Source organism: Anolis sagrei, chromosome 3, assembly GCF_037176765.1.
Source record: "Anolis sagrei isolate rAnoSag1 chromosome 3, rAnoSag1.mat, whole genome shotgun sequence".
Lineage (NCBI taxonomy): Eukaryota > Metazoa > Chordata > Lepidosauria > Squamata > Dactyloidae > Anolis > Anolis sagrei.
In genome coordinates this window covers 170,266,086-170,284,150 of record NC_090023.1, presented here as the reverse complement: position 1 = coordinate 170,284,150, position 18,065 = coordinate 170,266,086, and the positions used below count along the sequence as shown (strand labels likewise).

Genomic DNA, 18,065 nt, shown 5'->3' with positions numbered 1-18,065 from the left:
TGTTTTTATATTTCATGAAGTTGGCAATATATGGGTCTGAAGCAGCCTGTGATCACATCAGATCAGGATTATGGTGCTGGAGGAAGGAGAGTTCAATAATTTTCCTAATAGCATTTTTCTCTTGTCGTGACGGCGCGAGTGACGCCACCTATGTATAGAACTGTTAGTTGTAAGATTTAAACTGTTGTATCATGCCCCTTTTTACCCTGCTTATGTATAGTTGTATGGATTGGTTGCTTGTAGCTGTCAATCAGTACTGTTTGGCTCCACCTCTTCCTGCAAGAGGGGAGAACATCCTTTTCCTTCTCATTCTGCCATCAGAGTTCATACCAGATGGACGTGAGTAAGAGACTTGATTCTAAAGGACCCTGATTTAAGTTACCTCTTAGCACCAGTTCTGAGGTTTTTTACCCCTGGGACTCATGCTTTATGTCCAGATCATCCTGGACAATTATTGAGGAGACCCAGGCGCCTTCAAGCCGGTTCTTTTGACACCAAAGGAAGATCCTGAATCTTCAAAATATAGGCCATCTGAACTGGGGTTGTGGTTTGCTCCGGCATTCACAGCCATTGAGGAAAGAGGAAACTTGATGAGGCTTCTCAGCTTCAAACCCCTTGGACCCAGGACTAATTGAGACTGTAACGTATGTTTTCTTTCACCCCTCTAAAGTTTTCCAGCTCATTGCTTTAAAGAAATGACTTTGTGATAAATAAAACTTATTTTGAGCTATTTACAGCGTTTTGGGTTTTTGGGAGTTCCAGTTTCGTATAGGAGGGCAAGAAGCAATCCCCTGGGGGAAAGATGCCATGTCCATCCCTCCTTTATTGAGAATAATAGCCCCCAGGCGCGACAGCACACTTGTTTTTAATGGTCATCAAGTCAACTTCGACTCATGACCACCTCATGAGTGGGAGACCTCTAAGTCATCCTGTCACCAACAGTTCAGGTCTTGCAGACTCAGGGATGTGGCTTTATTGGAGCATCTATTCATCTGGAAAGTAGTTTTCCTCTTTTCCTGTTGCCTTCTATCTTACCAAGCATTACTGTCTTTTCTCATGAGTTATGTCTACCTGTGACAACACCAAAGAACTACAGTTTCAGTTTAGTTTTATTGGCTTTCAGGGAAATTTCATGGCAGAGAAGGGATTCAAACCATAGTCTCCAGAATCATTGTTCACTACACAAACAACTATGCCATGCTTCTCTATCCAAAGGTAAATGATTTTTGACTCGTGGTAGTGAGGGAACACAATATGAAGTTGTTTGTTATTGATACATTTTCCTCTGTAGGGCAAACAGCTTTAGAGATGGGAGTGGAACAATTTTTACTGATAACATGGGGAAAAGGTTTGAATCTCTGCTTTCCAAAGCTGTGCTCCTTTCCCTCTTTCTTTTAACAGTGGGAGATCCTAATTGGGGGGTACTGAGTCCCCCTTCCAGGGTTGAGAAGGGCAGGGTAGAAATACTAGAAATAAATAAATCAATACAGATCTTCTGATTTACAATTTGCTTGACTTCAAAAAAGTGGCATTCACAAATACACAGAGCTATGACAGACACATCCATGAAACAGAGTGAGTTCAGCCACTAGATGGGGGACTCAATGCACCTTTGGACGGTGATGCATTGTGGATTTTCACCAGCTGGCAGGCAACACCCTGGCTTATAGAATTTCACCTTGTTTAGTTTTCTCTTTCATGTAGCATGCGTCAGCAAATTGCTCAACAAAATGGGCCGAATTCCCATCTCAGTTACTTGCTTCTGATGGGCTGTTACAGAATGTGTTTAAAAATAGAAAGGCATGCACCTCTGATAACTCCTGGCTGAAGGCATTTGTTCCAGGGCAAGGGTTTCCGGAAAAATTAGTTAAATGCTACACATCCTGCCTTGAGATGTAACCCCCACTCCAACTATTTTTAGGGATAGAAACTCCCAGAATTCCTTGGATGATACCTATACTGGAGGAGGGGATTTTGGAAACTAATTCTGAAGTCACTTTCCTAAGCTCTGGTCAAAACCAAGGCTTGTCAGAATACTTCAGGGTATTCCTGAAGAATCATAGAATCATAAAATTATAGAATCAAAGAGTTTCATGGGCCATTCAGTCCAACCCCCTGCCAAGAAGAGTACTTCTGTACATTTTAAAGCTGATATTCCAACAGCACTAATTTCCAATTCAAGGAGTGCTCCAATTCAAGGAGAGAGAAAGAGAAAGAAAGAAAACACTAAGTATATTTTGGCTAATACCCTCCAACAGTTGTACTTTCTGAATGGGAGTCAGCAACATTTATAAATCGGCTTTAGTTCATTAATTAGTAGGATGATTCAATGACTCTCACACCAATGGACATCCCAACTCACACCAGTGCATGAGCCATTTCTGCTTCTTCATCAGATCTGTACTGCCAAAATTGGTATCTCTCCAAAATCATAAACACTGTAATTGACGTGCTTAATAGATACTTAACATGGTGTTACTTTCCCTTTTCCCAACAGCACATTATCGGTTTTCTAACTGAACATCTTTTCCCCAACTACAAATTAAAAACAAATCCTGGAATAAGTTGAATCTCAGAAAACCAGTGGCCTCATCCCAGCTTAATCTATAGATTGTACTGATTTGACCTGTTATATCTGGGATTTAGGGCACATCCAGACAGGCCCATATCTCGAAACGTGTCCAAATGACGCCTCCGGTAAAACCAAATCAATTAAACACCTTATAAGATCCGGATCATAGGTAAGATCCGGGTCTTACTAGGTGTGGGCCCTATCTGGATTGGGCCTGGGGCCCATGTCACATTATCCCCGGGCCAAATCCACACAGCCTTCTTAGTTTTTCAGGCTCCAAGAGCCTGAAAAACCAAGAGGACACCTATCTCCTCCTCCCAAACCTCAAGAAGCCCTTAAAAGTATTTTTTTTAACAAGGCTGCCATTATGATCCTCCTCGCATCCTCCAGTTGCAAGGAAATTATGTGGCTGAAGAAAGGAGAGGAGCTTCTTTTGGGGGACTTGGGGTGACTGCATGAAAAACCGGATTTTTCGGGTATGAGGCATGGGTTTAAGTGTCTAGAAGTGCCTTTAGAGTTCATCTACACTGTAGAATGAATGCAGCTTGATACCACTATCAGCCATGTCTCAATGCTATAGAATTGTTTATGAGGCACCATCACGAAATGGTGGTTAATGTGGTGTCCCACTGCATTCATTCTACAGTGTAGATGCACCCTTAAACACAAGTGGCTGGGAATAAATAGCAAGCTATATGCATGATAGCCCATTTGTATTATTATTATTATTATTATTATTATTATTATTATTATTATTAATAACATTAATAATAATAATAATAATAATAATAATAATAACAATAATAACTTTATTTTTATACCCTGCCTCCATCTTCTTGGAGGGACTCGGGGCAGCTTACATGGGGCCAAGCCTAACAGAATATAATAAAATATATATCAACAAAATCAATATAACAAAATAAAAACAACAACATTAAACAGTATATAAAACAAACATCAAAACCAAACAACCAATAACAAAGTTCTATGTCTTGTTGTGGGTGGGCAGACTGGTGTCACAACATTAAAGGATAAAGCTAATGCGTAAAGTGCAAATATCATATAGCAACAATGAGGATAAGAATGATTTACCATTAAGGGTTTGGATATAACAATCATAAAGTGCTTGAGGACAAGATTTCTGGGTCCTAACTGGGGCCAACTATCCAGGGAATCCAGATGTCCCCTCTGTGCCTATTACAGTGAAACATAGGTGCTCAAAAGGCAAGCATAGCATTTACACAGAATTGAAAAAAAATCACAGAATCTGTAGCCTCAGAAGGGCAGAAGAGCAGCCAGCATTTGCTGGAATTCCCACTGTAAACTCAGGGTTAGGGAACTTTCCTAGAGGGCACCCATGGGTGAGTTAAGATGGCTATACCTTGGATATATCCTGAGCTGTAAAGTTGAAGGTTGGGGTATCATTGCTTGGTCCCTGAAGCCTGCGAGCCAGATTTTCATCATAAATCGTCCTCTAGTGGAAGGAAATAATGGTATGAGGAAAACATTATTATGACATTCAGGGCATGATTTTAACAAAATTAAAAAGGCAGTTACAAAAGGGGGATGTGATTCTGAATACAGAAGGGAGTTTCAAAGGTGAAACAAATCCAAGATTTAGCAGTGGAGTGTATATTTAAATAATTAGGATAGCACAAAATATAACTAGCCGAAGGATGGCTACCCTAGTGATAGCAATACTTTGGTTAAAAGAGAGTTGGATGGCAAATTCTGAGGACAAAATCTTTCAGTCTATTCCCAGAACATGATTGAGATTTGCGAATGTTTAGGAAAACGGAAATCTGCTTTAAGATCAGAGACATTATGCTTGAATTCCCAGATACTTGGGAGCTTCATATAAAATGCAGCCAACAGCATATTAAAGAATAGTACAGATTAACACTGTATTGGGTCTCCAGATACATTTAGTTATTTGGGAAAATAAATTGAAATTAAGTTATACAACAATTTGAATCAATGCAATTAAAAATACAATTTTATTGACCAAGATAAAACTAGAGAAACATGATCCAGGGTTCCTCAGAATGGTAGCAACTTAGAAATACAAGTATTACAATTCATCATAGATAAAACAATTTAATAAAGATTCTGCTCAGTCACCAGTTTGCCCTCCCTGGCTTGATGAATTTTAATTTCCCTTTTCCTATCACCAGTCAAAGTTTAGTCAAGGGTACGAAGGGCCCTGGCAAAGCAACATCTATGCTATCATTTGATATATTTTTGTCCCTTCTTATCTGTCATGATATACAAACGCAAGAGCTTGAATTACAGAGTCACTAGGCCTAGTGTGTTATCTAATGGGATCAGAGGGGAGACTGTAATAAGGTTTTGGAGCTGATCCATCAGCTGCTTCAGGTACTCCCTGAACAAATACTTAACTAGAACTTAGCACAGCTTCGACTGATGTGCCAACTGTAACTATATCTGAAGCACCCAGACCTATGACGTATGCTTGTTACATGTAGCCTAGATTACTCAGTTACATGGACAGAGGATTAGCCTATTATCATGTCTATACTAAAATTAGATTCAATATTCAATATATTATATGCTATACATTCAAATATATTCCATAATAGGCTATATTTTAGGGGAAGGAACTGGCAAAACCACCCATGAGTATTTTTTGTCTAAAAAAATCATATAAAATTCATGGGTTTGATATAAATCTGGAGGGGACATGAAGGACCACACACATGTAATGGAAAGGGATAATAGATTATCAAAGCAAAGCCAACATCAGACTTTAGATTGTCCAGAACACTATTTAACACATTCCTCACTTTTATCTGGTTTTTGTGTCCTAACAGTTATGCTTATTATTATTTAAATGGTAACAATAACCCCTATTACAATAGTTGTTGTTGCTGATGTGTGTCTTCAAGTGGTTTCCAACTCATATTGACCCACTATGGTGAACCTATCATGTGTTTTCTGCTGCTAAGAGAATTGGGCTCATCCAAAATCACCCAGTGGGTTCCCATGGCTAAACAAGGAACTGAACTCTGGTGTCCTGGCATAGTCCAACACTCAAACCACTACACCAAGGGTCCTCAAACTAAGGCCCAGGGGCAGGATATGGCCCTCCAAGGTCATTTACCCAGCCCTCACTCAGGGTGAACCTAAGTCTGAAATGACTTGAAAGCAGACAACAACAACTACAACAATCCTATCTCAAAAGCAGGTCCACACTTCCCATTAAAATACTAATAAGTTTATACTTGTCAAAATTGTCCTTTATTTTAATTATTGTATTGTTTTTAAGCGTTTCTTGCACTACAAATAAGATATGTGCAGTATGAATAGGAATTTATTCATGTTTTTTTCAAATTATAATCTGGCCCTCCAACAGTTTGAGGGACTGTGACCTGGTCCTCTGTTTAAAAAGTTTGAGGATCCCTGCACTACACCATGCTAGCTCTCATGACAAAAGACAAATCTGAAATATGATTAATCAGTACAGAAATTCAGCACCCGCCCAGCTTTATTGAGTTCACTTATCCTTTGGAATTTTGAAAAATATTTTGTTTCAAATCAACATTGAGGTATACATTTTCCATGATGGATTCTGTGAGGAATCCATAGCCTCTCATACTATGACTGCTGATGAGCTCGGAAAAAGACAAAGCAACTTCCCCTGGTAAAGGTCTGCAATCATCATCAGCTTAGCAAACAACTTCCTTCTCACTAGAGGGGAATTCCAGTATGCAGGACCTACCCTCAGAAGAGAAAGCAATGTCTTATTAGGTTTGAAGTCAGAAGAAGGAGCTCATGTTGTAAGCCACAGGGTAGTGATCTTCCATGGTTTTCAAATCTGACTCTCAACTTCATCACATCGGCTTTCTTGCCTGTCATAGGAGGCTTCCAGCACAGTTTGGGGATGAAGCCTGCTGGATCCCATCAAACGACACACAGCTACTTCCAGTGGAGATGTGACCCCGAACTGTGCTGGAATTGTCCTACAATGGAGCAAGGAGAACACAGGAGGTTTCCCATGTTCCCGTTGTCAGTAACAGGGACAGTGTGTGGGAAAGCTGGGCAGCGACACTTCCCGCCGTGTGATGGGGAAGACAGCATTGTGGGCACTGTGGGGCCCAGAGCGATGGATTCCCCTGCTGCCCCGCGAATTTGCCACAATGCCTGGCGAATTCCCCAGCTGTCAGCCATGTTAGGGCACTTAATGTGATGAGCTCCTGTATGTCTCCCTCTTCTGGAGAGCAAGGATGTTCTATGGGGGATAGAGATGTTTTTGTTCAGTTATAAGGATAGAAATGTGCTGCTGCATGTAAAGATAAAAGTTTGCCAACTGCCGTAGTTCAACCCAGCACAAATATATGAATAGGACAAAGGAGCACTAGTGTTTCACAACAAGATTTTGGGAAAAATGAACTCCATTAAATTAAAAAACAATTGGGACAAGCAAAAATGTAACTTCATTGCACTTCATCGTGCAATTAAAACTTGTGTGCCAACTGCGACCTTACCTCATGAAGTCTGACTTGACCATGGTGGTCCATGCCTTAGTTACCTCTAAACTGGACTACTGTAATGTACTCTACGTGGGGCTACCCTTGAAGACAGCCCAGAAACTACAACTAGTCCAATGTTCAGCAGCCAGGTTAATAACTGGGGCAACTTACAGGGACTGGTCAACCACCCTGTTTAATGAGCTCCACTGGCTGCCGTTTATTTTCCGGTCCCAATTCAAGGTGAAGGTTATCACCTATAAAGCCCTAAATGGTTTGGGACCTGCCTACCTTCGTGACTGTGTCTCCCTCCATGAACCAACTCAGGCCCTCCGTTCTTCTGGGGAGGCCCTTCTTTTGCCCCTGCCAATTTCACAAGCTTGCCTAGTAAGTACAAGGGAGAGAGCTTTTTCCTCTATGCCCCCCCCGACTCTGGAACTCACTACCTGGAGAAATTAGGAAAGTCCCTACCTTAGAAACCTTTAAAAAGGACCTTAAAACTTGGCTCTTCCGCTGCACTTTTGATGAATAGGTATACATTCTCACACTATTGCTTAGCCTCAACGTTTTGTCATTGGAGTATATGTCCGTCGTCCCCCCCTTTGTGGGAAAGCCTGATTCCACAATCCCCACTATGAGTCCCCTTCCACAAACAATCTGTCTCTCTCTTATCTTACCTGAGTTTTAATTAGTTTTAATCAGTCTCTCTTTTAATCATTACATGTAGCCCACCCATTGTCATTGTGATTGTGCTTATTGTAATTTTATATTGCTATGTTTTCATATGTTTTATGTAATTATGTTGTTTGTTGTTTATTGTTTGCATTTTCAGTTTTATTTTATTGTAATTTGCTGTTTGGGCTTGGCCTCATGTAAGCCGCTCCGAGTCCCCATTGGGGAGATGGTGGTGGGGTATAAATAATAATAATAATAATAATAATAATAATAATTATTATTATTATTATTATTATTATTATTACTCCTGTTCAATGCATCGGCCATGACTTCTCTCAGGTTTATTCTATATCCTTCATTTTCTTACTTTTTAAAACCAAAAACATGTTTTCCTATATATGCACAGTCCTCGTGATAGCAGCCCCCATTACCTGTCAGATACCATTCCAACTAGTTAGCTCATGAGTATTCTGGAAAATACATGTATAGAGACAAAGAATGAGGAAATACTTTGGATAAAATAAATGATAATAAGAAGCACAGAAGTTAAAATGGAGAGAGCAAACATTTCACAGCATGCAATCCAACTCTGTTTATGCAGAAATAAGTCCCACTCTGGTCAATGGCGTCTCCCCCCCCCCCCCAGGTAGTTACACACAGGATTAAAGTTTTAACATTCTTGGGTCTACATTCAATCTCACAATATATAAATAGCTCATAGTATCAGCAGGTAGTTCTGTCATCACTAGAGAGTCATGGTGGATTCTGAGAGAGTTACCACACCATTAATATAAAAGACTAGATGGTGTTTCACAGTCACCTTCTAAGTTATTTATTTCACTACTCCAGCCAACGTGAACTTGAGTACCCATGATTCATCTATGAAAAAGTATCACATGCTCATGTCTTGCTAGAAATGATTCAACAGGTGACTCCACCAAAGAAAATGTCTCCAGAGCCATCAAGAAACCAGAGAGATTGTATAATTTTAGTTATTGCTTCTCGGTATCATACCCGTATTATCCGGCGTATAAGATGACCCCCAACTTTTCCAGTTATAATATAGAGTTCCTTTCTATAGCATACCATCTATGGCATATCTATATGTTCCCCAGCATCTACCTTATCAGCTGTTGATGCCAAGACTGCATACACACAGGATAATCTGATCAGCAGCAGCCCAGCTGAACGTAATAGCAACTGAGTCACAAAACATTATGCTAGAACAGTGCATGTAGTCATAAAGTCATAGAAATAAATACTAACCTAAGCACAATGCCCAAATTTTCTAAAAGTAATATGCTTACTACCAGTTTTTATAGCAGCACTCTTACTTGCTGGCTTTGTGAAAATGCATCATCCCATAGGTGCAATTTTTTCTCCAAGTCTTTTACTACAGCGGCTTTGTAATCTCTAATTGAATCCTCTGTTGCCAAATGGGAAGTCCTGTGATTTTTCTTCACTGTTCCCTGATTTCCTCTGAAAAACAAAACACGGCTTTAATTTATTTATTATCACAGCATTTTCTTAAAGTTGATGAGGATGGTGACGACTACTGTTATTTTTATTTATTTATTTTTGTCATGATTAATCAGTACTTCTCATGACAGAAGTGAAATGTGAAATATGATTAATCAGTACAGAAATTCGGCACCTGCCCAGCTTTATTGAGTTCACTTATCCTTTGGAATTTTGAAAAATATTTTGTTTCAAATCAACATTGAGGTATACATTTTCCATGATGGATTCTATGATGAATCCATAGCCTCTCGTACTATGGCTGCTGATGAGCTCGGAAAAAGACAAAGCAACTTCCCCTGTTTTTGTTTTTTGTTTTGTTTTTGTCGTGTCTTGTCTTGAGAAACTGCAAGTCGCTTCTGGTGTGAGAGAATTGGCCGTCTGCAAGGACGTTGCCCAGGGGACGACCGGATGATTTGATGTTTTTATCGTCCTTGTGGGAGGCTTCTCTCATGTCCCCACATGAGGAGCTGGAGTTGATAGAGGGAGCTCATCTGCCTCTCCCCAGATTCAAACCTGCAACCTGTCGGTCTTCAGTCCTGATGGCACAGGGGTTTAACCCACTGCGCCACCGGGAGCTCCTTATAACTACGGTTATAAGAATATTTTTATTATAATCACAATTGGCATTGTCTTACTCAGCTAAAAAAGTGCAGAAAAAAATTAGAAACTTGTTTAAAATAGTTGGACAAAACATACATTCTTAATTGTATAGTCATATATGGAGCCCCCAGTGGCGCAGTGGGTTAAACCGCTGAGCTGCTAAACTTGTCGACCGAAAGGTCACAGGTGCGAATCCAGGGAGCGGAGTGAGCTTCCACTGTCAGCCCCAGCTTCTGCCAAACTAGCAGTTTGAAAACATGCAAATGTGAGTAGTTCAATAGGTACCGCTCTGGCGGGAAGGTAACGGCGCTCCATGTAGTCATGCCGGCCTCATGACCTTGGAGGTGTCTATGGACAATGCCGGCTCTTTGGTTTAGAAATTGATATGAGCACCAGCCCCCAGAATGTCACATACCATTCACCATCATGGGACTACTATGGCTTTTCCAGTAGCAAATCGCCACTGGCCAAGCAAAAAAGAAAAAAGAAAAAAGAAAAAAGAAAAAGAAAAGCAAGCAAGCAAGCATCAAAGCCCAACTCTTTACCTCTGGGTCTGACTGGGCAAAAAAGAATCAAGCCTGTAGAGAGAAAGGCTTAAATCCAATTATAAATTAGAGGTAGAATAGATTTACTGAATCAAAATAATTTATGTAAGTATTTACCATTTATGTTAGTCTTTGGAAACTGCCCTGAGTCCCTTCAGGGAGACGGCAGTTATATATAAAGTGTTGTTGTAGTAGTTATTATTATATTTGTGTGCTGAGTTTCCATTAATGCACTGGCTCTATTCTAGTGGGGACTAGCAATTCTGTGTTGGCCCAAGCCCCCACCTAATGTGAAAGACTTGAGAAAATGTTGTAGACCAGTGGTTCTCAAACTTTAGATGTCCTCTAGGACTTCCGTTTTTAGGACTTCCGTTTTTAGAGTTTCTAACCATTGACAATGCTGACTGTCATCTGGGAGAGAAAATTCAATATTTTTAAAAGGCCAAACAAGAACACAGATCATTGCATGAAAAGCAGTTCTCTTATGATTTCCATCTTTAAATTCTTAATATCTATACATATGATTGTAGTCAAAATATTCCAGAGAAGTTAGACTAAAAGGCAAATTTTAAAATAAGATAAAATGTAAACAAAACAATGTATCTATAGATTTCAGAGAATAAAAAAGGCCATGGATGTCCACCTCGATTACCCAGGAATGTGCCCAGAGTAACAAAGTTTAATTTCCGTTGAAAGAGCTGAAGGGAAATCACTTTTTCAGAGTAATCACCCAGCATTCTTACATAATCAAAATTGTGTGCTTGGTTAAGAGATTCTCCAGTTTCACATAACACCATTGAAGAGGACTAGAGATTAGGTTCTGAGATATGGTACCATAATTCTGATTAAATATCCTTTAAAATAATGTTTTACATGATATTGCAAAGAGGCGTCTGGAAAGCTTTGAGAAAGCCTTTCACAACCATCCCTTCACAATTCAGAATCCATATTCCATACATGGTTTCTGTGAACAAACCTTCCTCTGTGGGATCACTTGTGCAAGATATTTTGCTGCCCAAATAAAAATGATGCCTCTGGCCTCATGCATATTAAGTCATATAGTAGCACCCAAACCCAGTGTGATTTATTTATTTATCGTATCAGGAGCCAACCAAGAGTAGAGTTGTAATGTTTGTTTTTTTTAAAAAAACAAACAAACCCAGAAGCGAACAGAAGCGACCCAGTGTGATCTAGCAATTTGAACGAGATTACAACTTGGGAGCCTTGAGTTTCAATGCACGCTCAGCCATGGAAACCACTTAGGCAAATTGCAATCTCTCAGCCTGATGGGAAGGCAAAAGCAAAGCACTTAGAACAAATCTTGCCAAGTAAACCCTGTGATAGATTCAAGTTGAAAATAATTTTGAAGGCAAACAACAACCATGGATCTTATCACTTTGGATATTGAATTTGCCACACATCATGGTGAATTTGTAAAATCCCAGCGGGATGTGTGTGTGTGTGTGTGTGTGTGTGTGGAGAACCTGTTGCCCCACACCACATATTGCTCGACTCACCTCTGGCCCCATCCACAGGGGGAAGTGTCTGCCGTCTGACTTCCACGCACTGTTTCCTGCTTCTTGGCAGGGGGTTGGACTGGATGGCCCATGAGGTCTCTTCCAACTCTTTGATTCTATTATTCTATGTTTCAAAGGCAACATGGGAAGCCTCCCATGTTGCTGCATCATTGTCATACAATGCTTGCCCTTCCCTTTCACCACGGAGCCCAGCCAGAAGTAGATGTGCATTGTGTAATGGGCTCCATGGCAAAAGGAGAAAACAAATGGTGTACGACGGGCAAATTGCCCCATGTAATAAGGTTGTAAGTCAACTTATTTTGGCAAACGTAATATTTTTTTAAAAAATTGTCAATTCTCCCCTACTTGGCAGTACAACTATGAAAAGAATAGATTACATAAGTAATAATATGTTGCCTTTTCATGAAACCCTTCATCATGTGTCTGGGACAGAAGTCTTATCCTACCTAACAGTAGGGCTGGCCCTATTGGATACCTTCACGACGGCTAATTCATTCTGATCTAAGCATGCAGCCTTTGAGTCACTTACACAGCTGGTGCACTTTTAGGTAGACCCATGGCATTCGTCGGGGGAGTGGAAGGAAGTGAAGGAAGGACAGAACTAAGGAAGGCCACTGGGTTTTGAATCCGACCAGTTGGAGAGAGAGGTGTAGAAGGCACATTTTGGGGCTGGAACTGATTCATGCTGGATACAGAAAGCAATAGTGGTGGCAACACAGTTTCTTTGGGACTTGTAAGAAGTTGCTCCGTTTGGTTCATCATCCCTCCGGAGGACTTTGTCTGGGATGGTGAAGGAGATCCTAAGAAGCTTTCCTTGTTGGCTGTCCTCTGGGTTCCTTGAGATACATTAGTGAAAGAAGGCATTGGGGAGCTGGAAGGGGAGCTGACTGTTGCAAGAGTGCTCTGAGATGACAGGAACTGCTTAGGCCGGGTGTAATTGAATGCCTGTGTTGGAGGGGCCTTATTCTGCTTGTATGATGCAGATGAAGGTGGTGGCGGTGGTTGCTGCTGTTGGTTAGGCAAAGGAGAAAAGTTCGGTGTGGCAAAATTGAATGATGTCTCTCGTGGAGGTGGGGGAGATGGCTGCTGAATGTGTTGTTGCTCCAACATGACCTGGTTGTGCAGCTGTTTTAGTTGGGTAGGATCCCTGTACACACAAAAATAAATAAATAAGGGATGCAATCCATATTATGAGCTGGAGGGGATCATCTAAGAGATTAGAGGCACTACTTCCAAAACAAATCAAGATTATAACTGGGTGGTTGTAGGTTTTTTCGGGCTACATGGCCATGTTCCAGAGGCATTCTCTCCAGACATTTTGCCTCCATCTATGGCAAGCATCCTCAGAGGTTGTGAGGACCTCACAACCTCTGAGGATGCTTGCCATAGATGTAGGTGAAACGTCAGAGAGAACACCTTTAGAACATGGCCATATAGCCCGAAAAAACCTACAACCACCCAGTGATTCCAGCCATGAAAGCCTTCGACAATACAAGATTATAACTTTCCAAAGAACACTAGGAGCAGGTCACTTCTAGAGATCAGTGGGCTCCCACTGGAGGCTGCCACACTGTTGACATTTGTTAAAGACTCCCAAAGTTGGTGCTGCCACTGCTAGCTGAGAAGCTCAATACATTGTGTTGGACAATTAATTCACAAGTAACTCTTCTGCTGCTCTTAGCTCATAAAAACTGTTACAAGTGCAAAGGGAAATGGGATTTTATGAAATAAAAGACAAGGCTGGCAAAATATTCTTAGCTGTTTATAGTGGACAAGATGGCATCTTTCTCTATTGCAGTGGTTCTCAATTTTCCTAATGCCAAGACGCTTTAATACAGTTCTGCATGTTGTTGTAACCCCCAACCAGAAAATTATTTTTGTTGCTATTCATAATTTTGCTACTGTTATGAATCATAATGTAAATATCTGATACATAGGATGTATTTTCCTTCACTAGACCAAACTTGGCATAAATACCCGATACGCCCAAATTTGAATACTGGTGGTGTGGGGGGTTGTTTTTTTGTCATTTGGGAGTTGTAGTTGCTTGGATTTAAAGTTCAGCATTATCAAAGAGCATTTTGAACATCAATGATGGTATTGAGTCAAACTTGGCCCGCAGAACTCCCATGACCAACAGAAAATACTGGAAGGGTTTGGTGGGCATTGACCTTGAGTTTGGGAGCTGTAGTTCACCTACATCCAGAATGAACTGTGGACTCAACCAATGATGGGTCTGGACTAAACTTGGCATGAGTACTCAATATGTCCAAATGTGAACACTGGTGGAGTTTGGGGAAAATAGACCTTTACACTTGGGAGTTGTAGTTGCTGGGATTTATGGTGGGGTTCGGAATGCAAAGAGCATTCCGAACCCCACCAACAATAGAATTGGACCAAACTTCCCACACATGGTCAACTTCCCCCATGGTCAACAGAAAATCCTGTGTTTTCTGATGGTCTTTGGTGACTCCTCTGGCACCTCCTCACAACCCCCCATGGGTCCCAACCCCCAGGTTGAGAAACACTGCCATGTACAACATCTGATGAGACTATCGGTTGAATCTGGTTTCAACACTACAAATTGGCAGTGTCCTTCCTCACATGAGTCCAGCTTCTTCACTCACCACACAGCATTTGTTACCTTCTGCTTAAGTATAAGGCTAGTTTTACAGAAATAAATACTTTTGCCTTTATTTCTATAGAGAAAAAAAATGTAATGCTATTAGGAAAGAGAGAGCCTTAATAATGACCCATGGCTCTTCCTATAATCAGACCAGATTCCTATTTTTCAAGATGGTACAACCATATATTAAACACTTATAAAAATGCAATGTTTTCACCACTGAGTAAAAGAGGAACACAATTACTTAGTCATTTATGAGTTCTTAGTTTTCAAACAGAGGAAAATATTGCATTTAGTATTTTTTAATTAAACATTAGAGAATCAGTCTAAAGTAGTGGTTTGAATGTTGGACAGAAAGACCAGATTTCAATCCCAAGTTAGGCATAGAAAACTTCTGGGTGATCTTGGGCAAGTCACAGTGTGCTGGACTAAAATGGTGGCAATGGCAGAGTGTGGCTGGTAAGTAGAATCAAGAAAGTACATATTCAGAGCAAATAAACATTGTTACTCTTTCTGACATTGCTAAAGTTTTACGAATATCTTCTTACTCACAGCTTTGGTTTAGCCAGCACAGGAGGTGGCTCCTTCGAAGGGGAGGTTGGCTCCTGAATTTTAAATATTTGTCCATTCAACTTGTCTGGGAAGCTATTTGGTCTGATTTGATTTCCAGGTCCTCCACCATCTTCTGATGATGCTTCACTTCCTTTATCATCTTCTGGCAACTTAAAGTGCACATGAAGACCAGCCTTTGAACTTGACCGGGGCTCGTTGTGATTGATAAGAACTCCTTCCAGTTTTGGTTTGGGTGGGTGTTCCACCAATGGGAGAGAAGGGACAGGCATTGAAGGTGTGTGCTCAGCAGCAAACAAACTTATGGAACTTACACTATGAAGAACAGCATTATTGATCTGGTCCTCAGGTCCTGGAATAGTAAGCATTGTATTGTTTTATTACAGAAAACAGTGGCAACTCCAGAAAGAAAATATTTGAGGAGGGAGAGAAGGGACAACATAAATTTTTGGTTGTCAAATCTCTAACATGTTTGATAATTGAAAGAAAGAAGAAACATTGGGAAACAGAGGACAAACTGCCATTGTTTCCCCTCAGTCACTTCCCCTTTGGTGTAACTTGTCATCCAAATAAATGAAAATGATCTACAAAGTCATTGATTGATCCGGAAATCTGAAGTGTGAAGTCTTGTTTATGGGTGTGCCTGATATGAATATGTGTGTGTTTTGTTTAAGTGAATTGTAGTTTTCAAAGTTAGTGTTTGTGTGCTTAGAAATGTGATGCTTTGTAATGCAATGTGCCAGAGTTGTGGAAAGAGTTAACTGTATCATGAAGGAGGAGCGGCATTCCTAGAGAGTAATAAATCTTAGTGTGGAGAGCTATGTACTCAGCGTAGTACGTCATACGTCATCACGTCACTGTGGAATGTAAGGAGGTGCTAAAGTTTAGATAACAATGTGTAGATTAATCATGTAGCCGGGAGAGATGGAAGCAAGCTTTTGTTCTGCTTAGCTTTGAGTGTAAATATTTTTTGTCTTTAATAAATTAGCTTTTAGACAAGAAGATGTGTTTCAGTGCTTTGCTGTACTGAGATCTTTACTATGACGATTACAAGGTACTACAAGATTCCTTTCCAAACTGATCCAGTTTAATACAGCTATATTTTTATTTCAATGTCATTAAAAGCCTTTTTTTAAAAAAAAAATCATACTGAAATTAATGCATTTAAAAATGTACAAAAGTCCAGTTTAATTGCTTAATCTAAAATGTTTTACATGTTAGTTGAAACTCAGCTTACACATTGATATGTCCCAAATTATTTTACAGGGTGAATTAAATCACGACTTGCCTTTTACAGTTAGATGAGCTGAACTGGAAACTGTCCCATACTTATTGCTTGCTGTACAAGTGAAACTCCCAGAATCTTCAGAAAATACCTCAGCAATGACCAATGTGCAAATTTCCTCTAAAGACAACAACAAATTAGCGCACATTTTCCCTCAAATCAAGTGTGACATATCCATTAATAACCCCCCCACCCCCACCCAAGGCATTAGATCTCATTTGATCTTGGAATTCAGAGCAGGGTCAGCTCTGAATAGCACTTTGATGGGAGATGACCAATAAAATGAGGTGTTGTACAATATATTTTAGAGGGATGAACTGGCAAAAACCCCTCTGAAGATTCCTCGTCTAAGAAAACCATATGAAGGATTGTGACTTTCAAACAAGATGGTCAATAGGTTACTGATCCGACTCTTATGATTCCATGATTCTATTATCTATCTGTTTTTCTTTCTTAAAAAAATAATTGGGAATGAGGGTCGCCTGGCCCGAGAGCAGTATATGTGAAAAAGATCTTGGAGTCCTTGTGGACAAGAAGTTAAAAAAGAGCCAACAATGTGATGTGGTGGCAAAAAAAAAGCCAATAGGATTTTGGCCTGCATCAATAGGAGTATAGTGTTTAGATCCAGGGAAGTCATGCAACCCCCTATTCTGCCTTGGTTATCCCTCATCTGGAATATTGTGTCCAATTCTGGGCACCACCAATGAAGAGAGATGTTGACAAGCTGGAATGTGTACAGAGGAGGGCGACTAAAATAATCAAGGGTCTGGAGAACAAGCCTTATGAGGAGTGGCTTAAAGAGCTGGGCATGTTTAGCCTGAAGAAGAGAAGGCTGAGAGGAGACATGATAGCCATGTATAAGGATGTGAGAGGAAGTCACAGGGAGGAGGGAGCAAGCTTGTTTTCTGCTTCCCTGGAGACTAGGATGCGGAACAATGGCTTCAAACTACAAGAAAGGAGATTCCACCTGAACATTAGGAAGAACTTTCTGACTGTGAGAGCTGTTCAGCAGTGGAACTCTCTGCCCCGGAGTGTGGTGGAGGCTCCTTCTTTGGAGGCTTTTAAACAGAGGCTGGATGGCCATCTGTCAGGGGTGCTTTGAATGCAATTTTCCTGCTTCTTACTAGGGGGTTGGACTGGATGGCCCATAAGGTCTCTTCCAACTCTATGATTCTATGATTCTAGACAGGTTGATAGCTAAAGGCTCTGCTATCATGTGCTAATCAAATCTCAGATTCCCCTGAGGTAAGGAGAAAACGTTTCCACTTCCTTTCCATTCCAGGGAAAATGAAATGCTTTCCCTTATGTTGGGGTATGCAATTGATAAAAATACAACTTCTGATTCAAAATATTTTGTAATGCATACCAGACTTTGAAGTGTTCACTTAAGAATCAGAGATGCACAAACTATACTGTTTTGTCTGCTTGGAAGAGACCTCATGGGCCATCCAGTCCAGCCCCCTGACAAAGCAGGAAAATTGTATTCAAAGCACCGAAATTCTTCTCTCCGGCCACCAAACCCTAGTGCTTGGAAAGGGACATGTCCATTTTGAGGTGAGCACTTTTGATATTCTTTGACAGGTGGCATAACATCTGTCACTTCTGAAGGAATAGCTTGTTCATACTGCTTTTAGAGCCTTCCCTCA

General features: G+C 40.5%; 1 protein-coding gene across 2 annotated transcripts in view; it reads right to left on the bottom strand.

Annotated features, from left to right (window-relative positions):
* The window catches only part of MYPN (myopalladin), a 79,234-nt gene that overhangs the window by 24,204 nt on the left and 36,965 nt on the right, over positions 1 to 18,065 (bottom strand). The window contains exons 9-13 of one of the 2 annotated variants that reach the window (XM_067465673.1): positions 16,423 to 16,539; positions 15,117 to 15,486; positions 12,468 to 13,085; positions 9,069 to 9,213; positions 3,954 to 4,046 (exon numbers count right to left, since the gene is read on the bottom strand). In XM_067465673.1, coding sequence (XP_067321774.1) covers positions 3,954 to 4,046; positions 9,069 to 9,213; positions 12,468 to 13,085; positions 15,117 to 15,486; positions 16,423 to 16,539 — 1,343 coding nt within the window. The remainder of the gene's footprint in view (positions 1 to 3,953; positions 4,047 to 9,068; positions 9,214 to 12,467; positions 13,086 to 15,116; positions 15,487 to 16,422; positions 16,540 to 18,065) is intronic. The other variant, XM_060768913.2, reaches the window with a different exon arrangement.